The following is a 27,945-nucleotide window of genomic DNA, read 5'->3' as shown; positions in this document are numbered from 1 at the left end:
GTGGTTACAGGCGTGGTAATTCTTGTATGTTTTATTCAATACAAAAGTTTTTCTTTCCATCTAATCTGGTGTGGTCTCTTTTTGTGGTGTGTCGTCTGTGTGTACTGCGTGGATGCTTCACACATGTCCTTGGGAGTTTGGCCTGACCGCTCTGCACCATGCTACCCCATTTCTAACACACTCAAAGACTGAACTCCAGGCCAATTGTTTTTATATCAAAATATATAGTTGTTTTATTTCTAGAACCAACAGGTATCAAAATATACTGTTCTCAATATGAGAGGTCTCAGATGAGTACTTTGCAGAAAGGCAATAAACTTTGTAAATACAATAGGTACAGGGGTTGCAGTAGGCAACACAATTCTACACACAATTTAGCATGGAGCTCAATGGATTTGCTTATATAAACACAGTTGATTCCTTTGTAGATTACTTTGGTAATTGCACGACTGGCTCCGAGGTTCAGTCCTGGGGTCTAAGCTGAAAACAGTTTAGCAAAAACGTTTTAGGTATTGTAGTGATTTTTCAGGAATAAAAAGCTAAAGTTCACACTTAGAAACTTTTCAACAGAAATCTGGCAATGTTATCCAATGGGAGAACATTTAGGTTGCAGGTAAAGTACAACCTCGTTACTTTTTTAATCCAGTGCTGGGCTCCTGGAGCCAGCACTGGGGTGTCAACTTAAAACAGGTAAGTAATTACGTTTCAGTATTTTGTGTGATTTTTAAAGAATATTTCTAGTTTTCAAAAGTAGACACTTGGAAGAAATTTCATAGAAAAGCAGACAATGGATTCCTATGGAGAAAATACAAGTTACTAGTAGAAGATTTTCCGAGTCAAACCAGTCAATGTTATTCAATGGCAGGTAAGTGAGTTGCCTGTTTCCTGATGAGTACTCGACTGGTGAAGTTGTGGTTCTGGGCATAGACTCTGGGGTCCCCCAGTGTCAGGTAGGTAAATTGGTTCACCCTCAGCGGCGCAGGGGCGGCCGGGTGCAGAGGTAGTTAGGCCCAATGTTATCAAATGGGGGACAGGGGGCGTCCGGTTGGTGGCTGCTAGCTAGCAGGCCACGCGGCTGTGGGAGCTGGGCTCCTGGTCACTTGCTTAGGACAAAGGGGGAAGCAGGATAGGACAAAGGTGGCACAGCCAGCGGTATTCGGGCGGCTGGGTGCAGGGTGCTTTTGAGCCGTCGGGCGCTCAATGTTATCCAATGGAAAAGGTAAAAAGGGAACAAAGGCTGCAGGCTCGGGCAGAGACTCTCCAGGGGCGACCAGCACGCCGAGAGGTAAGTTGGGATCTTGGAGCACAGTTAGGTACCCCAAAGGGAGGCACAAGGAGCTGTAGGGTGCCGGGTGCAGGGGTGTCTTTGGGTGGCGGAAAAGCTTACCCTCAGCTGGTGGCGGTTGGGGGGGGGGGCCCGGTTCTGAGTCTGCAGGCGTCGTCTGGTTCGTCGAGGAGGGACTTTGGGCACTGGACTTCGGGTCCCAGTCGCCGGGGGGACGTCCTTGTGGTCTTGGATCACTCTGGTACAGGCCGGACTCGGCGGGTGCAGAGTGGGCTGGTCCGGAGCTTTCTAGCTGCCACCAGGGGGTTGTTGCAGCAGAGCCTCTGCTGATGGGAGTCCCAGGCTTTAAGAGGGTCAAGGCAGGCAGGTCCTCTGGGTGTCCCAAGATTGCTGTCCACAGGAGCGCCAGGCTTTAGGCAGGAGCAGGTTCGAGGATCGACAAGCCGGTAGGGGTAGGGCCAAGTCAGTTGTTGTCGTCCTGTTAGCAGCTGCATGGCGGGTCCTCTTCCTCTTAGTCTTCTTTCTTCTTTTCTTTTCCGGATCTGAGGGAGGAAGGTTCAGGGAGCCCCTAAATACTGAGTTTAGGGGCGTTACAGGTAGGTCCCTGTCCTGGGGTGGGTACACCCCCTAGCCTGCTCCTCTCCTGTGGGGGGGAGGCAGGAGCCTAGCTGTGATTGGGCAGGGCTCCCCATCTTCAAGATGGCCGGAGCCTGGGGTCGTGCTTCACCTAGTCTCTCCCACCTGAGGGGTGGAGTTGGCACAGGCTGGCACCCCCCCCTTCCTGACATAGTTTTTCCCGCCAGTCTTCCCGCCAGTGTGGGGGTCAGAACTGGTGGGGGCCAGTTGCTGGGTTCAGCAAATGGTCTGGAGAAGCTCACAGAGGTGGCATGCCTTTGAAGCTTCCTCCTGCCCATCCTGGGGGAGAAGACCTAGCACCTCGCCCAGGATGTGCATTGTTGCAGGCCCAGGAGAGCGGGGGCTCTCCACCCAGGTGTCCAGCAACATATCTGCTGTGTGACAGCCTCTGCAGCCATTCAGCCCAGACGTGGATTGTAGGTTAGGTTTTCAGGGGGCATCTCTAAGAGGCCCTCTGGTGCATTTTACATTAAATCCCACACTGGCATCAGTGCAGGTTTAATGTGCTGAGAAGTTTGGTACCAAACTTGTCAGTCTTCAGTGTAGCCATTATGGTGCTGTGGAGTTCGTAATGACAACCTCCAGCACCATATACTCTTAATGGCATCACTGCACTTACAGTGCCCAGGAATGGCCCTGGGTACTGTAGGGGCACAGGGCTCATGCACCTGTGCCCACACCTCTGGCATAGGGCACCCAGCTAAAGGGGTGACTGAAGTATGCCAGGGCAGTGGGTTCTGTGGGCATGGCACACAGGGATGTGTGCCATGTCGACGTTTGTTTAGTTTTGTACTTAGACACTCAGCCTGCAAAGGCAGTGTGTGGGTGTCGGGGTACAGGGCCCCTGAGGGTGGCACAATAAGTGCTGCAGTCCTCAGGGGTCTTCTATGTCACCATGCCTTGGGTACCTAGGGTACCATTTAGTTGAGGCTTATAGGGGGCCAGAGATGCCAATTGGGGTTTAGTTTCAACACAGTTTTTGGGAAGGAACACAGGCCCTGGGTACCTGGTTGGCAAAAATGTGGGGGCATAGCAGTGCAAGAAAGATGGCACTTTCTCACACAACCGCCCCCCGCCCTCCCCAAACGAAAGGTGATGAGACTAACCTTGCCCTAGGGAGTCTTCATTGTCTAAGTGGAAGATCCTGGAAAGTCCATCTGCATTGGCAGTCCCTGGTCGGTGTTCCACTTCAAAGTCCATACCCTGTAGGGAGATGGACCATCTCAATAGTTTTGGATTTTTCTCTTTCATCTGCATTAGCCATCTGAGATGTCTGTGGTCAGTTTGAACCAGGAAGTGAGTTCCAAACAAGTAGGGCCTCAGCTTCTTCAGGGACCAAACCACAGCAAAGGCCTTCCTCTCAATGGCACTCCAACGCTGCTCTCTGGGGAGTAGCCTCCTGCTTATAAAAGCAATAGGTTGGTCTTGGCCTTCCTCATTGATCTGGTAAAGGACTGCTCCTATCCCCAGCTCTGAGGCACCAGTCTGCACTATGAACTGCTTGGAGTAGTCTGGTGCTTTTAGAATGGGTGCTGAGCACATTGCTTCTTTCAGGGTGTCAAACGCCTTTCGGCAGCTAACAGTCCAGTTTACTTTCTTGGGCATTTTATTGGATGTGAGTTCTGTGAGGTGAGCCACAATGGACCCATATCCCTTCACAAACCTCCTGTAGTATTCAGTCAAGCCAAGGAATGCCCTGACTTGGGTCTGGGTGGTTGGAGCTGCTCAGTCCATGTTTCTCTGGATCTTGGGCTGTAAGGGTTGGACCTGGCCTCCACCAACAAGGTGGCCCAAGTACACCTCAGTGCCCTGCCCTATCTGGCATTTGGATGCCTTGATAGTCAGTTGTGCACATTGCCGGGCTTGTAGAATCTTCCCAAGGTGGATTAGGTGATCCTGCCAGATGGAGCTAAAGACAGCAATATCACCAAGATAAGCTGCACTAAAGGACTCCAATCCAGTCAGGACTTGGTTCACCAACCTCTGGAAGGTGGCAGGGGCATTCTTTAACCCAAAAGGAATAACAGTGAACTGATGGTGCCCATCAGAGGTGGAGAATGCTGTATTTTCTTTGGCTCCTGGGGCCCTGCTAATCTGCCAGTACCCTGCCGTTAAGTCAAAGGAGTGAGGAATTTGGCTGCCCCTAGCTTGTCTATCAACTCATCTGCTCTTGGAATGGGGCGAGCATCTGACTTGGTGACAGAGTTGAGCACTCTATAGTCCACACAGAACCTTATCTCTCTCTTTCCACCCTGCTGATGAGGTTTGAGGACCAGAACCACTAGGCTAACCCAGGGGGCTCTCAGAAGGTTCAATCACCCCTAGCTCCAGCATCTTGCTGAATTCAGCTTTGATGCTTTCCTTGACTTGGTCTGATTGTCAATAGATTTTGTTTTTGACAGGGTTACTGTCACCAGTATCCACATCATGGGTACACCAGCTGGTCAGACCAGGGGTCAAGGAAAAGATGCTAGCAAACTGTTGCAAGACTTGCTTGCAGTCAGTCTGCTGTTGGGGAGAGAGGGTGTCTGAAAAGACCACTCCATCCACTGACCCATCTTTTGGGCTGGAAGAGAGGAGATCAGGGCGAGGTTCACTCTATGCTTCGTGTTCCTCATCAGTCACCATCAGCATGGTGAGGTCAGCCCTGTCATTGTAGAGTTTAAGGCGGTTCACATGGATAACCTTTTTGGGTGTCCTGTTGGTGCCTAGGTCCACTAAGTAAGTGACCTCACTCTTTTTCTCCAGGATAGGGTAAGGGCCTCTCCATCTGTCTTGAAGAGCCCTTGGTGCCACTGGCTCCAAAACCCACACCTGTTGTCCAGGTTGAAATTCAACTGTGGCAGCTTTTTGGTCATACCAGTGCTTCTGCAGCTCCTGGCTGGCCTCAAGATTCTTGGATGCCTTGTCCATGTACTCAGCCATTCTGGACCTTAGGCCTAGCACATAGTCCACAATGTCTTGCTTGGGTTCTTGGAGAGGCCTTTCCCAACCATCTTTCACCAGACAAAGTGGTCCCCTTACAGGATGACCAAACAGAAGTTCAGAAGGGTAAAAACCCCACTCCCTTCTGTGGCACTTCCCTATAAGCGAAAAGCAGGCATGGCAACAGGACATCCCATCTCCTTTTGAGTTTTTCAGGGAGTCCCATGATCATAACTTTTGAATGTCTTGTTGAACCTTTCCACAGGACCATTGGTTTGTGGGTGGTATGGGGTAGTAAATTTGTACTGCACACCACACTCCTTCCACGTGTGTTTCAGGTAAGCAGACATGAAGTTGGTACCTCTGGCTGATACCACCTCCTTAGGAAACCCTACCCTGGTGAAGACACCCAGGAGGGCCTTGGCTACTGCAGGAGCTGTAGTAACCCTAAGGGGAATTGCTTCAGGGTACCTAGTAGCATGATCCACTACTACTAGAATGAATTTGTTCCCTGAGGCTGTGGGAGGCTCCAGTGGACCCACAATGTCCACACCTACCCTTTCAAAGGTTACCACCCACCACTGGCAGTGGTATCAGGGGGGCCTTTGGTTTGTCACTTGTCTTGCCACTGGCCTGACAGGTAACACAGGAGCTCACAAACTCCTTTACCTTTTGGTTCATCTGGGGCCAGTAGAAGTGGCTAACTAGCCTTTCCCAAGTTCTGGTCTGCCCCAGATGTCCAGCTAGGGGGATGTCATGAGCTAAAGTTAGGAGGAACTCCCTGTACTTCTGTGGCACTACCACCCTCCTGGTAGCTCCAAGATTGGGGTTTCTTGCCTCAGCATACAGTAATCCCTCTTCCCAATAAGCTCTGTGGGTACCACTGACATCTCCCTGCGCTTCTAAAACAGCTTGCTGCCTCAGGCTTTCAAGAGTGGGACAGTCTCGCTGACCCTGGCACAGCTCTTCCCTAATGGGTCCCCCTGGGCCCAGGAGTCCAACCTGGTAAGGTTCAAGCTCCATAGGCTCAGTTCTCTCTAGGGTTTCCAAGTCCTCTCCCTGAGAAGAGGGGTCCTGGGAGGCTTGCTGTGTAGAAGATGGTTCCCCAGTTTTCTTGCTTTGTCTCTTGGTTGGTTGGGCCATACTATCAGGCTCCAAACCTACTTGTTCACCCTTCTTTTTTCTCTGTGCTCTGGTTTGGACACACACCAGTCTAGGGATACCCAGCATGGCTGCATTGGTTACTTGCTCAACCTCAGCCCAGGCTGAGGTTTCCAGGTCATTTCCAAGCAGTCAGTCAGCTGGCAATTGTGGAGAGACCACTACTAGTTTCAGGCCAGTAACATCCCCCAACCTAATGTCACCATAACCAGAGGGCATTGGGTGGTAATGCTGTCAGCATTGGTGACTGGGTAAGTTTTCCCAACCAAGTATTGCTCTGGGGAAACCAGCATTTCCTTTACCATAGTTATGCTGACACCTGTATCCCTCAGGGCTCCTACTCTAGTTCCATTAATGGAGGGGTATTGCAGATACTTGCTCCAGTTGGGTGGCCAACCAGCTACATTGGCAACCTCCATTTCCCCCAAGGAGACTAGACTAGCTTGAGTGCATTCCCAGATTTGCTCTGGGCACTCTTCTGATCCCATCTGTAGATTTACTGTCCCTGGAGTAGCTGTATTGGGTGCCTTAGGGGCTTTTTTGTACGGGCAGTTTTTGTCTACATTTAAGTGTCTCAACTTTTTACTGTTGTTACAATAGGTCTTGTTAGGATCAACGTCCTTCCCCCCCTATAGGGCTGAGGCACATAGGGAGTAGTTTGGGACTCACCCACCTGGACAGGTTTTTGGGGCCCTTTGGAAGACTCAGACTTTTTATCTTGGGGATTCTCACCACCTCTTCCCTGGGGAGGTTTTTGTAACCACCTTCTTTTGGTCACCCCCAGTGGCTGTCCATGTCACCCTAGTATTGACCCTATGGTCTGCCTTCTTTCCCAATTCTTGGGGAGAAATTAGACCTAGATCTACCAAATGCTGATGCAACTTTTCATTTTTGCAATTATTCAAAATGTGTTCCTTCATAAACAAATTATAAAGTCCAGTAAAATCATGCACATTGTGTCCAGTTAACCAACCATCCAGTGTCTTTACTGAGTAGTCTACAAAATCTATCCAGGATTGGGTCTGGGTTTTATGAGCCCCCCTGAGCCTAATTCTGTACTCCTCAGTAGTGAGTCCAAATCCCTCAATCAGAGTTTTCTTCATGAGGTCATAAGACCCTGCATCTGGCCCAGAGAGGGTCAGAAGCCTGTCTCTGCAGTTACCAGAGAACAGTTCCCACAGGAGTGCCCCCCAGAGAGGTTTCTCTAGTCTTCGGTAGTAGTAGTAAGGCTTTATTTCGATATAAAAAATATCTTAGAAGCACCGACATTAAAATTTTACAATTAAAACACAATAAGAACACAACTTGGGGCTCTTGAACTCCACTGAATTACAGCAAGCTTTCGCAGTTATTCTAAAAGACAAATTTACACATTGCGGTACATTAATAATTCCCAAGAACAGTTGTACATTAAAAACTTTAAAATAAGGATTAAACATTTTCTTTCAACCTTTTTGCTCTAATCATCCAAGCCCAGCTTAAGTATTTGGCCAGGCCAGTGGCACACAAAAGACTAGAGTTCGATGTGAGGATACAGAGTGCTACAACATAATCTCTAGTGCCCAGTGCTTTACACAACGGTTTGAGCCAGTAACCCCTTGGAGCTCTGTAGGCCGGACAAGCAAACAAGAAGTGCGCCATGGACTCTACTCCTAGTGTACAACAAGGGCAGGCAGATGACATTTGGAAATGGGTTTTCCAGCGTGCAGTAAATTCTCTTATGGGTAGGGTACCCATCCTAAATTTAAAATACAGTGCCCTGTCTAGGGGTTTATAGATGATATCTAAATATGGCTCAGTAGACATAACATCCTTTATCATTAGGAACCTATTGGTTACGCTTCCCATCTTAGGGTCACAGTTGCGCTTCCTTGAAACCCAATTCCAAAAAAGGTTCTTTATTACTGATTTTGGTGGAGCTGATCTATTCTCCCATTATTCACTAAGACCTAGGTCAAATAGTAGGGACTTAACGTCTTGGAGCCATTTAATGTTTTGCCAGCCCATAGTAGACATCACCTCTACCAAGCCTTCTGCATATTTGGCCAGCTCTGGGACCCGCCACAGCCGCGCCCACAATAGAAGTGGGCGGAGTTTTGCCAGGTCACTAATGGCATGGCACCCGAGATCCAACAATAGAGGCACCGTAGGCGTGCTCTGTGGGAGTGCCATTAATTCCCTTAGGAATCTGTTTTCAGATTTGGCCAGATGCTCCGTATTGCTGGAGCCCCAGAGTTCTGCTCCATAAAGGGCTGCGCTTACCCCCCTGGCCCTGTAAATGTCAATTACTGGACCAATAGGTCTAGTGGATGTAGAGCGCTGTTCCTTTAACAAGGCCCCCGTAACCCTCTTGTGGCCCAATAGCATCTTCTGCACATGGGAGTTCCACTTCATGGAATCCGAAAGTCGAATGCCGAGATAGTCGAATTCCATGACCCTCTCGAGAGGCTCCAAATTTAAGACAGGGGGCTTACCCAGCTTTCTTGGCGGGTTCAATACCAGATATTTAGTCTTGCTGGTGTTTATCACAAGCCCCCTCTATGCGCAAAAGATCTGGAAGCTGCCAAGGAGATTCTGGAGCCCAGCTGGGGATTTAGAAAGGAAAAGAGTATAGTCGGCGAACAGGAGGGTTGGAATACGCTCGCCCGCCAGGGATGGTGCGTCAGACTGGATCTTCATTAAGTGCTCCACCACTCCGTTCACATAAAGTGAAAACAGAGTGGAGGCAAGGACGCATCCCTGGCGGACGCCCCTGTCCACCGGGATTCTTCTGGTCTTTTGCCCCTGGGTACCCCACCTTACTTGGGCAAAGTTGCCATCGTGGAGACGCACCAGCAAGGATAGGATGTATGCTGGAATTCCCATCTCAGATAGCACTCCCCAAAGACGTGCACGGGGCACCAATTCAAAGGTCGTCTTGAGGTCTATAAATGCCAAGTAGAGGCTTCCCTTCCCCACAAGAACCGTTTTCCAATAAATGAGTAAGAGCCTAAAGGCCTGCTCAATCGTTCCTGTTCCAGATCTGAAGCCCGCCTGGTAGTCCGAGAAAATCCTGTTTTCCTCAGCCCATGACAAGATTCTCATGAGAATCACCTTCCCAATCACCTTCTGCGTGGTATCGATAAGGCTGATTGGGCGGTAATTCGGGGGGTCGCCCCTATCTCCTTTTTTGAAGATAGGGACGACCTCTGCCCCCTTCCAGACTCGGGGATGGGACCCCCATTATTGATGGAATTAAGAAGGGTAGAAATGATCTTTGCCCATTTGCGGGGATCAGAGCGGAGGAGGTCACCAGGAATGCCATCAGGCCCAGAAGCTTTCTGCGGGACAATTGCTCGAATTGCGTCCTCCACCTCCCTGTCCGCGAAATGGGTTCCATCCTCGTCCCTTAGTGTTGGCAAGCGAGTCTGGGGGGTTAGGGCAGGGTGTCCATTCTGGGAGCAAGAATATAATTTGGACAAGTGGTCAAACCAAGTTTCACCTACTATATTGCAGGTTATTGTCTCACTGGAGGATCTGTTCTTTGATCTAATGAGATTCCAGAAGCGGGCTGACTCTCTCCAGACTAGCCTCCTTAAGAGTTTACCACTACTCATTTTCCCAATTTCTTTTGGCCTCAATGACAGCCTGTTTGTATTACTTGCGTGCCAGCTGGATGGATCTTTGGGACCTGCTTTTCACAGCTTTTATCAGTGATGTTTTTGCATGCCAGCACTTGGATGTATACCATCCCTCCTTAATAGTGGACCTACAGAGTTTCCTCTGCGTGGGGCCTCTGTTTCGGACTAGGAATATATTACCTAGTGCTTTGATAGTTTCTTGGAATATTACTGTTGCCTCAGACGGGCCACATTTGTCTAAATCTATTGCCTGCATTTTAACCTGCGCTGCAGACAGTATAACCTCAATGTTCTCCATTTTCCCTGGGTCCAGAATAATTTTGCACCATTTTAGGCGCCTACCACAGTTGGATGGGGTGACTTCCTTTGTGAGCATAAGTGGCACCATTGCGTGTTCTTCAGCTCCCTTCCAAATGGGATGTAAGCTCAATGAGAGGGGGTTATGGTCGCTATCTTTTGTTGAACATACCTCCATATCCACCAGGTAACGCCACAATTTTAGGTCGAGGAAGATATAATCTATCCTCGTGGCATGATTTTTCCTGTTATAGGTGCAAGCCCCAAACGTATCAGAGATGGTCCTACCATTTGCTGCTCGTAGACCAAATTCCGAGGTAAGCATATTCATCTGGATCGCCCGCTGCGTCCACCTCCGAATCGGGTCAAATTGGAGAGCAGTATACCTCTCCTAGCATCGTCCTCAGCTGTGCCGAGGATGTCATCGGCTGCCAGGGGCTCAAAAGTGCAGTTAAAATCCCCAGCAACCAGGATATAAACGTCCTGGTTGCAACTCCTAAGTGGGCCTTCTAGTAGAGCAACAATGGGAGATGGGATACTGCCCTGGGTGCTTCGAGGGCTTTCTCTCTCCGACCTCCATATACTGTGACCCTAAGAATATCTGGTGAACTGCAGTGCATTTGCTTAAAAGTACTTCCTAGTGAAATGCTCACCCAGACTAGGAGTCCACCAGATGGGCGACCTCTCACTGTTTTTGAGGGTATAGCCGGCAGATGGAAGGTGGTATAACCCACTTTATAGTGAGGGACTAAACTCCAGGTTTCCTGGAAGATGCAAATGGAATGGGCATCGACTATAGCATTCAAATCCTGAAGATCAAGTTTCTTTGAGATGCCCGCAATGTTCCAGGACAATACCTTAATCGGGCGGCTGGACACTACTATGCCCTCAGAGGTGCGAGGGTACTTTGGGCTAAGGCCAATGTCCACTGAACTGGGATACACTGGCTTGAGTTGCGAGCTAGTTTCTCCTTCAAGTGAGGGGGCTACAACCTCAATCATTGATGCCTGCACTTGTAGGGAAGGGCTCTCTCCAGAGTGGTCTTCCAAGTATTCAAGGCTACCGGTGGATACTGTGGGGTTGCTCAGCCCTCTCACAAGGTTGTCTCCCTCACCATAAATGGAATAGCTAGGTAGGATTAGGGGGACTGGGATAGGCCCGGGGATACAGGGATCATTGGTTTTACAAGTGGTATCAATAGTAGGTACTGGGGTGCCCTGTTGTGACTGTAATACCCTATATCCTTGTAACAGAACCCCTCCAGTTTCTGTGGCTGGAATGGCTAGTGGGCAGGTATATACCTGTCAGTAGCCAATACGAGCTCCATAAGGCCCCAAGAATTGATTCTGGGTACACGCTCGATATGCAGAATGATTTGCATGGGCTAACTCTATGGTGCTCCCAAGCCCAAATGGATGCTGGTGATTTCTATGTTCATTGAATTGCACATAGAAATGACCCAGCTCAAAAGTTCCGATCCCACTACAACTGTGGTTGCTCTGCTGATTGCAGATATACCCAGATACCTGAGGGTCCCTAAAATTATCAAGAATGCAGTCACCTGGAATGTCCTTAACCCTATTCCCAATCCAATCTACCCTCCTCACATGCAAAATCTGACCATCCAGGTAGGCTGGAAGGGGTCTATTGCCATTCAACCAGTACATAGTTTTATTCTTCAGCTTGTGATAGGATTCAGTTTTCCCAGGCTCATGCATTGGAACTCCGGTCAAAACCACTACATAAGGTTGGCAGCCCGGGAGTAGATTTGCATGAGGCGCCACCCGGACGTTAAGTGGTACTGCCCCAGACTTGGGATCCATCACTGACATCTCACCCCCAGGAACCCCTGTGGTTGTATCCGCAATATTAACTTCACCCCTAGGATGGAAGGAGGAGCCCCTAGGCGGTTCTTTTGCCTTATTTTGGGAGCTTGAAGGCTTGGATTTAGTTTTTCCCCCGGAGTTTCCTGCTTCTGTTTCCGTAACCTTTATGGTCGCTTTAGACGATACTCTAGGGCTGAAGTGACATTGGTTCCTACCTGTTTCTGGGGGAGTATGGGCTGGACTGGGGATTTCTGGGAGTGGGCATCACTGCTCTGTTGATTTTTTGACTGCAGCTTGAGCAGGGTTTAGAGAGAGAACAAATTGTCCAGAGTGGCCGCTCAAACGGTCAAGCCTCTCCGTCAGCTCCTTAACTCTCTGCATAATTGGCAGTGTGAATGAGGTCAAGGACTGTTCTAGGTGTAACAGGAAGGGAGGTTGTTGGATGTCCCCTTCAGTGGTGAGAGTAGATAGTGTAGGACAGATGACTGGTGCTGCTGCTGTGGCTAGCAATGGACGGCCTTTAGCAGCAACTCCAGGATCTGAATGAGGAGAATTTGGGTCTACTCTCCCCCCCCTGCCCGTCTCTCTGCCCTCTTGGTTTCGTTTTTTGGTTTTAGTTTTTTTTTAGGTTGACAGGCCTCTCCCCATAGAGCCACTAGAGGCCCTCTTCCTTTTGTTGGTAGCTAAACTTGTCCCTTCCGTGCAAGAGTGCTCCGAGTGCTCAGATACAGCCGAAGACGATGATAGGTCTAGGACTGATGTGAGCGTTATCTGCGAGGTAGCCCTCTGCGGTGTTGATTATGTATAGAGGCGGGGCCCACTGCCTAATGCAGTAGGTGTACATGCAATAATCCCTGGACTCCCCTCAATTGATGGTAAATTCCCCAGTTGGGTGCTTTCAGAGCCAGCATGTACCTGGATCGTGGCTGGCGATAAGGCTCTAGAAAAAAAGCACAGCGACAAGTGTTTGCCTTGTATTGATTCTAATGAAAGGCGCCGCTCTGTTAGGGCAATCTCTTTCTCCAAAACAGAGAAAGCACGAGTGCGGAATTGGTCCATGGTACCACTCACGCAGACCCCTCCCTTTGCCCCATTCCTTCCTGAGCGGGTTGACATTGGCATATGTAGAGAAAATATTCAATACAATGGTACAAAGTAAAAGCAGACAGTGTCACGGGTAAGGCTTGGGACTAATTAGGGGGGCTCCCCAGGTGAATTTACTGTGTCGGCTTCAATGCTTCAATGCAGTTCCAATCTGTCCTGTAGGCGATGAAAGGGAAGTGGCACAGCCCAGCCTCCTCTGGCCTCTGAGGGCCACGGAGGGCCCGCCCTTTGCCCGGGCTTAGCCCAACGCACTCCCGCGCAATGTGAGCAAGTGGGCTAAGTAGGCCACGTGGCGGGCGGTAGGCGGGGCCGGGCAATGGACGCAGACCAGATGCAATGGGTCTCGCAGAGACTCCTGGACAACTGAGTCCCTGCGGCGTCGGAACAGCCTGCTCCCCCTCCTCGCGGCCAGCAAAGCACTCCCCAACGTCCAGCGGGTGCGGCGAGATGCAGCGTCGGGTCAGCAAGCCCAGGGGAGTTCAGGTGGCATTTTCAAATAATACGGGCTCCTCACAGTGTAAGCAGCAACAGCAGCTCCCAAGATCGAGTTGCAGAAGGGCAGGCTTTCAGTGCGTGGCGGGAGGTGGGCGGGCCGGGCAATGGTTGCAGACCTGGTGCAATGGGTCGCGCAGGGACTCCTGGGCAACTGAGTCCCTGCGGCGTCGTAACAGCCTGCTCCCCCTCCTCGCGGCCAGCAAAGCACTCCCCAACGTCCAGTGGCGGGATGCAGCACCCGTGGAGCGGGTGCGGCGAGATGCAGCGTCGGGTCAGCAAGCCCAGGTGAGTTCAGGCGGCGTTTTCAAATAATACGGGCTCCTCACAGTGTCACTCTAGTCTTCTGATATCACAAGCCCTCTCAAAGGCTGTGAACCACTTGGTGATATCATCACCTTCCTCCAATTTAGGGACAATCCCTATGGGGATTTTAGGATTATAAGATTGCTCTTTATCCTTATTATTGGTATTGCTGCCACCAGAGTTGGGGGCTAAGCCCATCTCTTTCCTTTCTTTCTGTAGAGCCAGGAGTGTGGACTCTAGGTCTAATCTTAGCCAACTTTGCTAAAAAGGTGTCCTCTTCATTGGAGCTCTCCCCGATGTGTTCTCTGGGACCTAGTCCACCTGTGTGGTACCCAGGCTCCCAGAAACTGACTCTTGGAGTTAAGGGTGTAGAGACCCTTACTTCCCTAGAGATGGGGGGGATTGGTATTATTATCCTCCTCCTCCACCCTTTTGCATACTCAGCCAGGAGCTCCTGGAGCCCTTGTTTGGTTGGATGCAGGCCAATGACTATGTTTTCAAGCTTGAATAGGGACCTCAATTACTTGAAATTCAAGTGCAAGTAAGGTGTGAGGTTAAGCTCCTCAACCAGGTCCATGTTATCTTCACTAGCAGCTGGGTTCTGTTGAGACATTCTAACCTGGCAGTTCTAACCCTCTACCTTAACTATAGTGACTTTTTATTTTTCAGGAATTCAAATGGGACTTAAGCAGGGCCCTATCAGACTTTTAGTATTTTGGAATAAACAATCTCAGAATTCTAAAGGCAATTTATGAGTTCTGTTGTGTGATCAGATGGTAACCAAGTAGTCCAACAAATGCAAGTTAGTATCCCACTGCTGATCCACCAATGTGAGAAAGTGGCTCTATATATACTAGACCAGAATAAGGTACAGTGTGTATAGAGTCCACAAACCCCAGAGGTATAACGAATGTTAAATCCAGGTGTGACCTTACTCTCTAAAGTGGTAGCTTGGTCGAGCAGTAAGGCAGTACCAGAGTACAGTGTAAAGCATTTGTTGTACACACTCAGTCAGCAAAAGGTTTCACACACTCAAAGACTGAACTCCAGGCCAATTGTTTTTATATCAAAAGATATAGTTGTTTTATTTCTAGAACCAACAGGTATCAAAATATACTGTTCTCAATAAGAGAGGTCTCAGATGAGTACTTTGCAGAAAGGCAATACACTTTGTAAATACAATAGGTACAGGGGTTGCAGTAGGCAACACAATTCTACATACAATTAGCATGGAGCTCAATGGATTTCCTTAGATAAACACAGTTGATTACTTTGTAGATTACTTTGGTAATTCCAGGACTGGCTCTTAGGTTCAGTCCTGGGGTCTAAGCTGAAAACAGTTTAGCAAAAACGTTTTAGGTATTGAAGTGATTTTTCAGGAATAAAAAGCTATTTTAAAAGTTCACACTTATCAACAGAAATCTGGCAATGTTATCCAATGGGAGAAAATTCAGGTTGCAGGTAAAGTATGATCTCGTTACTTTTATAATCCAATACTGGGCTCCTGGGGCCAGCACTGGGGTCTCAACTTAAAACATGTAAGTAATTACATTTCAGTATTTCCTATGATTTTTAAAGAATATTTCTAGTTTTCAAAAGTAGACAGAAGAAATTTAGAAAAGCAGACAATGGATTCCTATGGATTAAATGCAAGTTACTAGTAAACCCGCTAGGGATTACGTTAGCGGTTCAGTACTGGGCTAAAGGGTACAGTACTAGCTCCTCTCCTGATCACAGGTGAGTTTTTCGGAATTCGGATGATTTTATATGAATATTTTATGTTTTCAAAAGTAGACAGAAGATTTTTCGAGTCAAACCAGTCAGTTATTCAATAGCAGGTAAGTGAGTTACCAGTTTCCTGGTGAGTACTCGACTGGTGAAGTTGTGGTTCTGGGCATAGAATCAGGGGTCCCCCAGTGTCAGGTAGGTCCAGTTGGTTCACCCTCAACGGCGCAGGGGCGGCCGGGTGCAGAGGTAGTTAGGCTCAATGTTATCAAATGGGGGACAGGGGGCCTCCGGTTGGCGGCTGCTGGCTAGCAGGCCACACGGCTGTGAGAGCTGGGCTCCTGGTCAATTGCTTAGGACAAAGGGGGAAGCAGGATAGGACAAGGTTGGCACAGCCAGCGGTATTCGGGCAGCTGGGTGAAGGGTGCTTTTGAGCCGTCGGGCGCTCAATGTTATCCAATGGAAAAGGTAAAAAGGGAACAAAGGCTGCAGGCTTGGGGGCGGAGACTCTCCAGGGGCGACCAGCACGTCGAGAGGTAAGTTGGGATCTTGGAGCACAGGTAGGCACCCCAAAGGGAGGCACAGGGGGCTGTAGGGCGCCGGGTGCAGGGGTGTCAGAAAAGCTTACCCTTAGCTGGTTGCGGTTGGGGGAGGGGGGGGGGGCCTGGTTCTGAGTCTGCAGGCGTCGTCTGGTTCGTCGAGGAGGGTCTTTGGGCATTGGTCTTTGGGTCCCAGTCGCCGGGGGGACGTCCTCGTGGTCTTGAATCACTCGGGTACTTGCCGGGCTTGACGGGTGCAGAGTGGGCTGGTCCGGAGCTTCCTGGCTGGCACCAGGGGGGTTGTTGCAGCAGAGCCTCTGCTGATGAGAGTCCCAGGCTTTAAGAGGGTCAAGGCAGGCAGGTCCTCTGGGTGTCCCAAGATTGCTGTCCACAGGAGCCGCCAGGCTTTAGGCAGGAGCAAGTTCCAGGATCGACAGGCCGGTAGGGCTGGGGCCAAGTCAGTTGTTGTCGTCCTGTTGTTAGCAGCTGCACGGCGGGTCCTCTTCCTCTTAGTCTTATTTTCTTTTCGGGATCTGAGGAAGGAAGGTTCAGGGAGCCCCTAAATACTGAATTTAGGGGCGTTACAGGTAGGGCGAGGTCCCTGTCCTGGGATGGGTACACCCCCTAGCCTGCTCCTCTCCTGTGGGAGGGGGCAAAGGCCTAGCTGTGATTGGGCAGAGCTCCCCATCTTCAAGATGGCCGGAGCCTGGGGTCGTGCTTCACATAGTCTCTCTCACCTGAGGGGTGGTTTGGTACAGGCTGGCACCCCCCGTTCCTGACGTAGTTTTTCCCGCCAGAGTGGGGGTCAGAACTGGTGGGGGCCTGTTGCTGGGTACAGCAAATGGTCTGGAGAAGCTGACAGAGGCGCCATGCCTTTGAAGCTTCCCCCTGCCCATCCTGGGGGAGGAGACCTAGCACCTCGCCCAGGATGTGCATTGTTGCAGGCCCAGGAGAGCGGGGGGCTCGCCACCCAGGTGTCCAGCAACATGTCTGCTGTGTGACAGCCTCTGCAGCCACTCAGCCCAGACGTGGATTGTAGGTTAGGTTTTCAGAGGGCATCTCTAAGATGCCCTCTGGTGCATTTTACACAAAATCCCACACTGGCATCAGTGCGGGTTTAATGTGCTGAGATGTTTGGTACCAAACTTGTCAGTGTAGCCATTATGGTGCTGTGGAGTTCGTAATGACAACCTCCAACACCATATACTCTTAATGGCATCACTGCACTTACAGTGCCCAGGAATGGCCCTGGGTACTGTAGGGGCATAGGGCTCATGCACCTGTGCCCACACCTCTGGCATAGGGGACCCAGCTAGAGGGGTGACTGAAGTATGCCAGGGCAGTGGGTTCTGTGGGCGTGGCACACAGGGATGTGTGCCATGTCGACGCTTTGTTTAGTTTTGTACTTAGACACTCAGCCTGCAAAGACAGTGTGTGGGTGTCAGGGTACAGGGCCCCTGAGGGTGGCACAATAAGTGCTGCAGTCCTCAGAGGTCTCCACTGGTCACCATGCCCTGGGTACCTAGGGTACCATTTACTAGGGCAGAGCTTTCCAAAGTGTGTGTCGCGACACAGTACTGTGTCGCCTGATGTGTAGGTGTGTCGCGCGACGGTGCGTACATCAGGACGTTTGCGCATTTCAATTATGTTGAACGGTATGTGTTACACAGAGGCAGGAGAGGAGCATGTGCACGCGGCCGGTTCAGTTTCCGCACGCGTTGATAGTTGAATGCGTAGTGAATATTAGAACTGTAAACACATGAATACGACTTCAAACACGAACGCCGCATACTGTGGAAAGCTCCGTTATAATCATTAATGTGCAGTTTTCGGGTTATGCTGAAATGATAGTATTGAGGTGTGGTTCATTTCAAAGGCAGTGCTCATTCACTACTCAGCAACCTTACACAGCGGGGCTGCAATAGGAAATATAGAACATGTTCTCTCTGTAACTGCAGCCCATCAGAAAAAACATAAAGAACTCTGGCTCTCTGCTGGCCCCTGCCCTACCTGTGAACCTCTTTTGAAATAGCTTGGAGTGCTCTGCATAGAAACACGTGAGATGCTGCACTGTTAACATTAAGTTGCATATTGCAATGCAGCTAATCCCTGGCATTATTGCCGTCCAAGCATTCTCTGTCAAAACCCAACCTGTGTACAATTTGAGGCAGGTTGACCACGGTATTTAGCAGTGATGAATGCGAAGTGGAAGACAGTAGAAGAGATTCGAGTTTTCGCTTCAAGGGAAGGATGGTAACACTTGTTTAATATGCATACCATTCTCTCACTTACCGGGTAGGCATCTCATCCAACCACAGCAAATAAATGCACGTTCAGATTAACATTACAACCCAATCCAATTAAGAGATATTGGGGTCAACCCCAAACTCGAGCAGGAAGGCACGACTGCAAAACAAGAGCCTGCTTTCAATATGCATAACCACGGCTGCGTTTCTGGCTGCAACACAGGACAATCCAATACCTGGAAGCAGTAAGGCCAAAGCCTCGGTACCAGGAAAGGTTTGAAAACAGCAGAATGGATTTGTGGTGCTTAAGGGCAGGCCAAGATTGCTTCTCTGCCAGTCTAGTTTGACTGGTCTGCTGCTTCGATATTCCCGTGCCTACTTTTTAAGTGCCACCACTTAGCGCCTTATTTCTACAATGTGCAGAATGCCGGCCCGGTGCAGTGCCTGGTGCTGCTCAAATGTTGAAAACGGCGCTACATAAAAGACCCCAACGTGCGTTCTTATACCTCATCCTCCCACACTGTATCTATACTGAGAGAACTCTAAATAAATTGTCTGATATGATACAATTCCAAAACTGGATTGGTTGGGCTGCTGAGGCCTAAAAAAAAACTGGAGTGATATTTTTTCCATTTCTGGTCCACACATTGCAAACCTATTTTAGACTACGTGCTGCTTAGTACTACGCCACCTTTCCAACGCATCTCCATAGTGCTCGTGAAGTCACTACTCACTGTTTTCAGTTTCAGTCTATTGCAGTGAGCTCAAGTTGACTGTACTTAAATCAGTAAGCTATCTTATCGGCTCAGAAATACGGATCGCCATTCTCCTGCTAACGTCCAAACAGAGCAACATTGCCAAACATGTATTACTCAGAAACTGGCTTGTCGCTTGAAAGAAGGATGTCTAATTTTTTAGATTAATTTAGAAAAGCGAGGCAGGAGGGCAGTGGCAAAGGGTCAGAGGGGACTATGCAGACTGTTCAGCAATGTTATGAGCATCTTCCCCTGAGTAAGATTTGTACAGCAGAAAACAAAAAGTAAAACGAAAAGGCACAATTCTGTCTAAATACTCCCTTGGCTGTCTGACACTCATTCATAGCAATAATCTCAGTGATTGAGTGCCTGCTCTGTGCATGACACAAATACACATAAGCTTTAAAACATGCTGCTTTCCAGGCACAACCCTAACCTTACACCCAGTTTTGCCAGTCACTGTCTTTGTAAGAACAGATTAACAATTGCTTTATTAACCTTCCTGCTTTCTCAAATTTGCTTGAAAATGCACCATTTACCCACTTTATTTTCAAACTTTTCTCCAGGGGGAGAACCCCACCTAAGCCCCCCTTAGTTGGTTTGGCCTCCCTCGCTACTCTCGCTCGCTACACTGCCTTACCGTGTCGCGACAATTATGAATCTCCAAAAAAGTGTGTCACCAACATGAAAAGTTTGGAAAGCTGTGTACTAGGGGCTGATTGGGGGCCAGAGATGCCAATTGGGTTTTAGTTTCAACACATTTTTTAGGGACGGAACACAGGCCCTGGGTACCTGGTTGGCAGGAACCCAGGGCACACTCAGTCAAAGTACATCAGCAGTTCAGAAAAAAGTGGGGGCATACCAGTGCAAGAAAGATGGCCCTTTTTCACTCTGCCACCACCTCAGTTCAGACATGGATATATGCAAATCAGTCTGACCCTGTGCCTCATGGGAAAAGTCCAGCCCGAACTGCCAAGCCATGCTTTCCCTGGACCGGAAACAAGCTCCTGAGGACCGGTTTCGTCTGAACTGGGGTGGCAGAGTGGGCTAAAGAACAGTGATGGATTAAACCCAGATCTTTTGAATGGGTGTGAGTTTTTGATTGATTCAGATGCTCCGTCCATCACCACCCCCTTTTGTGCCGCTTTTGGCCGCCATAAGTGTGGCAGGGTATGCTCAGACATGAGTCCCTTGCTCACTTTGCCACTGGATTCAAGCAAGCCGGGCTGAAGACGGCTGGAATGCCAGAAACCGGTCCTCGGAAGCTTGTTTCCGGTCCAGAGAAGACATGGCTTGGCAGTTCGGGCTGGACTGTTCCCACGAGGCACAGGGTCAGACTGATTTGCATATAGCCATGTCTGAACTGGGGTGGCAGAGTGGTCTAAAGAACAGTGATGGATTAAACCCAGATCTTTTGACTGGGTGTGAGTGTTTGATTGATTCAGATGCTCCGTCCATCACCACCCCCTTTTTTACCGTTTCTAAGAAAGACAGCACGCAATTGGGCAAAGGAGGATGCATGTCCCGCCTTTGCTCCGCCCATGGCCTATTGCTTGCGGTTACCAGCACAGGCACCATCTGTTTTGAATTATCGGGCCCAGACTCGTGCGCGATAATTCAAAACAGATGTCTCGCTGTGGCGCACGCACCACTCGCGTGCTTGTTACATAAACTGTGCGAACTAAGCGAAGAGAAATGTATGTCAGTTTAAAAGATTGCGGTTGCTTTTAAGTACCTTTTGTTTACTCATGCACCATTAGCTTATTTGTGAGGTTTTGCATTTATAGTTTCAAGGTACTGCTGGTGCTATGTGCCCTAGCCTCCTGGCGATAACTCTGGGCGCAATCAGAACTTACTGGCATGGGGTGACACAGATATCTGAACGTTACTATGGCTGCCCATTGGTGGTGTGCGGGCTGTACCACCTCAGAAGGTGGAATAATATGGAGGTATATTCAGTTTCGTCAAAGCAATAGAGACCTCTATAAGTTAATGGGATCCTTGTAACGTGGGGGACATTCGTCTGTCTTTATCTTATGTTTGGGTGCCTAGCTGAAATTTAATGCTTTTTAAATGAACCTTGGTGATAAGTAATTTAATCAGCATGCTTCCCATTAGATTATCCAAAGTGTTCTTGAGGAAGATTCATTAGTTAATCAGGTATTTTATTTGTAAATGTAAAAAGCCACGAATCCCCCTCAAAAAGTTGAAACTCTACAATGACCCAGGAGAGCTTAAACCAGCTGACTTTTACTACACCATGGTTCTCTCTGGGTGCATAATAATCTCTCTTACCAATACCCTTATCCTCAATCCTAACCATGCATAAATTGAATACTCCACACTCCAAAAGTACCCTGAAATTCACTAAGGAGACCTTAGAACGAGTGGACACTAAAGATAAAAACAAAATGACAAAGCTCATTTGGGCATCACTGTGGTCAGGCAAACAGATTAAAATAGAAGGCAAGCAAAAACCCTTTTGTGATAAGATTCAAATCACTAACCAAGATGTTTTATGAATTCCATTTTCCATAAACCTTTAAGACAATAACCCTAGGATTAATTTCCTGTCCCATTCATCAAACCTAAAGGAAACATTTTTACATGTAATGAACTTGATGCTAGCTGTATCTATGAAATCAATCCTAAATATTTCTATAACATCTCATGCCTTTCATGGTTGGAATGGCTAACATATCTAAGAACTGTGGATTATATAGCAGACTCGCTTCCACTAAATTTACCATCTGTGCTTCCTCTATGAAAGCTAGTCAAGCACTTAACAGACTTAAAACTGCCCAAAACGCTGTCTATCCCCAACACACTTAAATGTATTGTTCCTGTACAATAAGGCAAATCATAATGACAGCTCTACATCTATTTCTTAGTGCTTTATCTATCGTGTGCCAACATGTCTTACACTGTTTGTCTAGATTTGTATTGATCCATTAGCTGCTAAATATTTCTGCCTTTTTACTCGATAACTACAGTTTAAGATAAACAAGACTCTCAGCTTCACACAACCAACAAGCTAATCTACTTGGGTCATAGTGCAGTTATCTATATATGATCTATCACAATGTTATAATTGTACCGTGTCAAGGATCTTCCTGTAGCTGATATGATACAAACATACCTAGATTTTGATGTTAATGTTTTAATCATTCTGATTGTGGTTGCCTTACATCACCCAATAAGTTTCATCTTCTTTATTTTAAGAGCTCTGTAGTGAAAACAGACCATGTTCAAGCTGCATAAAACTAAATGAGTAAATAAATCAAAATAATTGAAGAGCCAGCTCATTTTAGAAACTTGGGTCCTGCATTTTTGCAAATCTTCTGGTTTTTTTCTACCCAATTTGAGAGTGATCTTACATTTTATGTCTGTTGTACATGGCTCCTAACACTCTTCAAGGTCCTGGCTAATGTTTTAAACATATTTCTAACAAATAAATATAAGCTCATTTATTTAAACGAGTGCGTATTTTCTTCATTTTACAATTTTGTTACAAAAAATATATTGTGACTTACACTCTAGACCAGTGGTTAACAAACTTTTTAGAACCACAACCTACTTTTTACCATGGCAAACGTTCTCAACCCACAAAGCTGTAATGGGCGAGGCGTGATTTCTATGTTATTGTTTTTATGTAAATAGAGTTTTGTCATTTACAGACAGCCAGTTTCCCATTGACATGGCCATTAAATTTGCACACAAATGATAATGTGTGGAAATCTGGTTTCAGAGAATATATATCCTTTGTGCATCACAAAGTAAAAGTGTCTTGATTTTGTTTGATCCTATTAAAATATGTGTTTCCATCACAAGTCAGTCTTACACAAAATGTGCTTAATTTTTGCTTTCCAAACAGCTGAATGTGTACAGTTCATTTACTGATAGTTACGATTTGTTGTGTTACAAAAAAGGTCATCCTACAGCCATAGTTTCTTTCACACTATCTGTACCCAAGGAAGAATGTCACTTAGCTCACTTACTTTTCTTTCTCTCAATGAAAAGTGAGAGCAGCTTGTAAACATAAATCCATGAGTTTAAAAAAAAGTATGCACAATTTGTCAGAAGACATAGACTGACATTTGACCTGTCATTCAAGTGCAGCAAAAGTCACAAGATAAATACAGAATTTGAAGGCATCTTCATTTATTGCTTGATCTTTCTCGGCACACTTAAAACTGGCTCGCGACCTACAGTTTGGGAAACACTGCTATAGACAATCAATCAACTACATTTCCCAACTGAAATTTATTGCTTGGTATTACTTAGTCATACTGTAGCATTATGCAGCATTAGACTATTGATATCCTTGACCATTGAAGAGAAAACAAAATTTAATGGGTGTCTAGTGGGACATAATTCACATTTAAAACCATTAGAAAGCTCAAGAAAGGAAAGAATCCCCCAAAAAAGTCAGTTTATTTGTAAAAATGTAAAACTATTTTAAGTTACTCTTGGCAAATCTAGGTAGTTAAAAACGAACACACAGTTTAAAGCTGTTTTAATATTCTCTTCTGTTATCATTTGTAATCTATAATTTATTGTCACTGATACTATGTATGCTTTTCTCTAGGAAGCTGCAAAGAAGACTGTCGAACTTCAGGACAGATGGGAAAAATCAAGTGCAGACCGCCATAAGGAAATTGAAAGTCACAAAAATGAACTTGAAATGTTGAGATCCAGCCACAGGGACGAGGTGTACATGCTGCAACAAAAACTGCAAGAGTCTGCTAAACAACAATTAGAACTTGAAGAGAAGATGGCACTGCATAGTAATCAGCAAGATAGTATAAAAAGACTGGAGAAAGAGCTTCAGCAAATGAGACCCACTTACGAGGCACAGATTTTACATTTGAATAAACAACTGGAAGCTGCTACCGAAGATCAAAATCTAGAAAGTAAAAGACAAGAGCATCACCAGGTAGCTATTGCTGATCTTAGAAATGAGTTTCTTAAAATGAGGTCTGCCCATCAGGAAGAAGTATCCAACATAGTATATCAGCTTGAAACACACGGAAAAGAGTATGAACAAGAAAAAATAAAAGTAAATAAACTTCTACACGATATAACAGAGCAGTTTCTATCAAAAGAGAAAATTATTCAGGAAATGTTGGCCGAAAATAATAAGTATGAACAGGAAATCATTCTCCTCAGAGCTGGGATAGGCGAAAATAAAAATAACTTCAAAGAAAATACAGAAGTACCAACAGTCTCATCTTTGGAAACCGAAGCAAAGGAAAATGTGGAACATTTGGACAATGTCTTAAAGGAAAACAAATCTCAGCTTAGCATCTTAAGAGATGAACTCACATACACAAATAATGTTAAATTAAAGCTTGAGCTGGATATCAAGCACTTAAAAGATGAGTTTTTTCATGAGCGGGAGGATTTAGAGTTTAAAATCAATGAGCTACAGCTTGCTAAGGAAGACTGTGGTTGTTTAATAGAAACATTACAGTTTCAGCATCATAGCGCAAATGAAAAGTATGAAGCGATGATACAGAGTCACAATCAAGAAGTTCTTGCTTTGAGAGAGCAACATAAAAAAGAGATTTTGGATTTAAAGGAGAAGTTAATGTTCAATTCAGAACAAGAAAAGGCATCATTGATTTTTGAAATTAAGGTCCTCAAGGAACAATGTGAACATATTTTACATGAGAAAGAAGATGCAGTGTTTAACTATGAAAGCTTAAAAGAAACTCTTGTCACACTACAGAATGAGTTAGGGGAATCTGCAGGAAAGATCAGTCGAGAATTTAAATCCATGAAGGAGCAGCAGGCAACAGATCTCCAGGAACTGCAACAAAAACTCAGAACTGCTTACAATGAAAAAGATGCTCTTCTTGAAACTGTAAATAGTCTTAAAGCAGAAATTGAATCGTTATCTGCCAAGCACGCTGACTATGAAGAGATCAAACAAAGTTTAAGTGGCTTTCAGGCAAGAAATGAGGAAATGGTAGTTTCCTTACAGCAGAAGGATGAATTGTTAAAAGAGCTTGAAGAAAGACTCCACAATCTTGGGTTAAAAAATATTGATCTACTTACTTCTTTGGAAGCTTCCCGTGAAGAACTTTCTAAACTCCAAGATGTCTGTACAAGGGAACAGGCATGTGTTTTAGAACTGCAACAGAAGACAGAAGTCCTTACCCAAAATAATAATCAATTAAAGTTACAATGCCAGGAATGGGTGGAAAAACTAAAAGAAGCTGAAATAGAAAAGGACCAAAATTTTAAACAATTAGCAGAAATTGAGAATGAATTTGAAGCTGTTAGGCAAGAGAGAGACAATCTGGTTTCTGATGTTCAGTTTCTAAATATTGAAGTAGGAAAACTTAATGAAGAAAAAAGCACAATGAGAAGAGATATAGATGGATTAATATTTGAAAGAGGCGATGATTTGGCATTAAAGGAACAGATTGAGACATTACAAAATAAACTACAGCTAGTTAGTGCGGAGAAAGAAGAACTGAGCACCTTGCATGCAAAAGGCCATCAGCAAAAATTACTTGATGAAGAAAAGCTGCTGTCTAAGATACAAGCTCTTCAGGATGATGTAGGTAGGCTGCTTGAGGAAAAGAAAGCAATATCAAGGGATTTTGAGAGGTTCATGTCTGAAAGAGATGGTCCTTTGGCAGTTAAGGAGCACATTGAAAATGTGAATAATAAACTGCAATTGGGAAATGAAGAAAACAATGAATTACAAAGAGATCAGCAGAAGAAGATACTTAATGATGAAAAGATATTGTCTGAGGTGCAAGCGCTTTGTATTGAAGTTGAAAATTTGTGTGAAGAAAAGGAAAGGCTAAGCAATGTATTTGAAAAAGATCAGCGACAGAAATTATTTAATGAGAAAAAGCTATTGACTGAGGTGCAAGCTCTTCATATTGAAGTTGAACAGTTGAGTCAAGAAAAGGAGAAACTGACCAAAGATATTGAGAACCTGGTGTCAGAAAGAGACTATTTTTTGAGCAATAAAGAAGAATGTGTGAATCTTCAAAATAAATTAGAATTGATTGCAGCTGAAAAAGATCATCTAAGCAAATTATATGAAAAAGAACAGCATCAAAAATTGTTTACTGAGGAAAAGTTTGCATCTGAGGTGCAGGCTCTTCAACTAAAAGTAGAACAACTTCTAGAAGAGAGAGCAACAATGTCTTGCGATATTAAGAGATTTGCAGTAGAAAGGGATAATTCATTGACGGCTGGGCCACAAATTGAGGATCTGCAAGACAAACTGCAGTTGGCTGTTACGGAAAAAGAGAAGGTAAGCACATTATTTGAAAACGAGCAACAGCAGATATTACTTATAGAGTCTCGCCTCAGTGACTTACTGGTGCAAATGGATAGCATGCCACCAGAGGAAAATAAGGACATCATGGCTATTCTTGAAGCTGTACATGAGTCTATTGCTAGACTGAAAAAACAAAGTCATACTGTTGTTTTCCAAAGTAATGAGAGGTGCCTTCTCCTCCAACAAGACTTGGATCGACTTCAGGAAGAAAAGGAGGCCCATGTTGCAGAGCTCAAGTCTTTAATTGAGGACTACGCAAATGAACAGGAGCTTTTGAAGGCTAAATTGGAAGCTACAGTGTCCGAAAAAGAATCTATGAAGGGAGATCTTCTTGACATGAAGAGTGCAAATGAGAAGTCCAAACTAGAAAACCTTGATCTATTAGCTCGTATTGAGGAGTTTACAAAAAAGGTAGCATGCCATGAAAGTCAAGTAAAAGAGCAGCAAGAGCAGTCCATTGAAGCAGTACAAAAAAATATGGAAGACTTGCCAGAACAAAAAGAGTCTGACCTGTGCAATTCGAGCCCAGAATGCATGTTCATAAAGGTGGGTTTCATTTTATTGCTTTCAAATTCTTATTGTGTCATTACATTCTACCTTACTAGTTGGTTGATGCAATTCTATTTTTTGAACCTTAGGATTCTGTGGATAAACCACTGGCATTAGAAAGTAATCAGCAGTCTGCAATAACCGAGCTACAACTGAAAATAGGTAATCTATCCATTTGGGTTCATGGTTTTGCAATATGATTAACTAGATTGTAAGCCAAGCTCTATTTTTTATTCTTTTCAAGATTTTGACTCTGTTGCTTCATGTTACCAGAACTGTTCCAAGTAGAGGTGTGTGAGAGAATATGCATTTATCAACTTTTCTAGGAGAGCAGTATGTTATTTGGTGCATATTAATTGTGAAGTATTGCCATCTCCAATCATAAGTAGTCATTTGTGGACTTTAACTTAAAGGGCCTCATATAGAGGATGTCAGTAAATGGACCAAAGAATTGTGCACTTTCCTCCCTCCTCTTTAGTTCCACACCTTGTTTAGCGTGCCTGGCAATGTGGTATGTCAGATAGCAAACTTACCACCAGCTCCACCCTTGGAAAAACCCCATTCGATAGAGTAAACAACTGTGGAAATTGCATCTGAAGGCGCACTCACTTAAAGACAACTCTTTGGTCACCATTTCCATCTGCATCATTTTTGTCTGTTACTGCAATGTGAGCCTTGGTGGTCTAGGGTGGAAAAAATCCTGGGAGGTCCCACATACACACACAGGGAGAAAGGAGTAAACTTGCTAGTATATCAGATGTCATCATCTGTATTATTTCGGAAGATGTACTTTCCTTTAGTGGTCTATCTTCAGGAATAACATTAGTATTGGCTAGTCTGCCATGGAGGCCTGACCTTGCGATCCTTCATCCATGGTTACATTTGCCCCTTGAAGTGACGCCTGTTGAGGTGCTAAGGGGGAGGAATGTCCATCTTTGCAGTGAACAAGTTTACATTTGGCAACACGGCTGCCAAATTCTAAATTAACAGTGGTTTCTCATTTCGTTTTTAGTTCTGTGCCATTTTTTTCATAAATAGTTGTAGCTGCCTTGCATCTATTTAGTGGTTTGGATTTTTGTTATTGAAGTAACTCTTGGAATTTCGCACCAAGTTTAGATCCTCCAACGTACCTTTGGATCCATGACCAAGGACCACCATGCAGAGATCAAGAAG

At 46.1% G+C, this 27,945-nt stretch overlaps 1 protein-coding gene across 2 annotated transcripts in view; it reads left to right on the top strand.

Moving 5' to 3' along the window:
- The window catches only part of GCC2 (GRIP and coiled-coil domain containing 2), a 402,205-nt gene that overhangs the window by 107,193 nt on the left and 267,067 nt on the right, over positions 1–27,945 (top strand). For both annotated transcript variants that reach the window (XM_086934291.1, XM_086934290.1), the window contains exons 6-7: positions 23,506–26,769; positions 26,862–26,934. In XM_086934291.1, the coding sequence (XP_086790417.1) occupies positions 23,602–26,769; positions 26,862–26,934 (3,241 nt within the window). In that variant the 5' untranslated portion in view covers positions 23,506–23,601. The remainder of the gene's footprint in view (positions 1–23,505; positions 26,770–26,861; positions 26,935–27,945) is intronic.

Source organism: Lissotriton vulgaris, chromosome 8 (genome assembly GCF_964263255.1).
Source record: "Lissotriton vulgaris chromosome 8, aLisVul1.2, whole genome shotgun sequence".
Classification (NCBI taxonomy): Eukaryota; Metazoa; Chordata; class Amphibia; order Caudata; family Salamandridae; genus Lissotriton; species Lissotriton vulgaris.
This window is presented reverse-complemented; position numbering and strand designations above follow the sequence as displayed.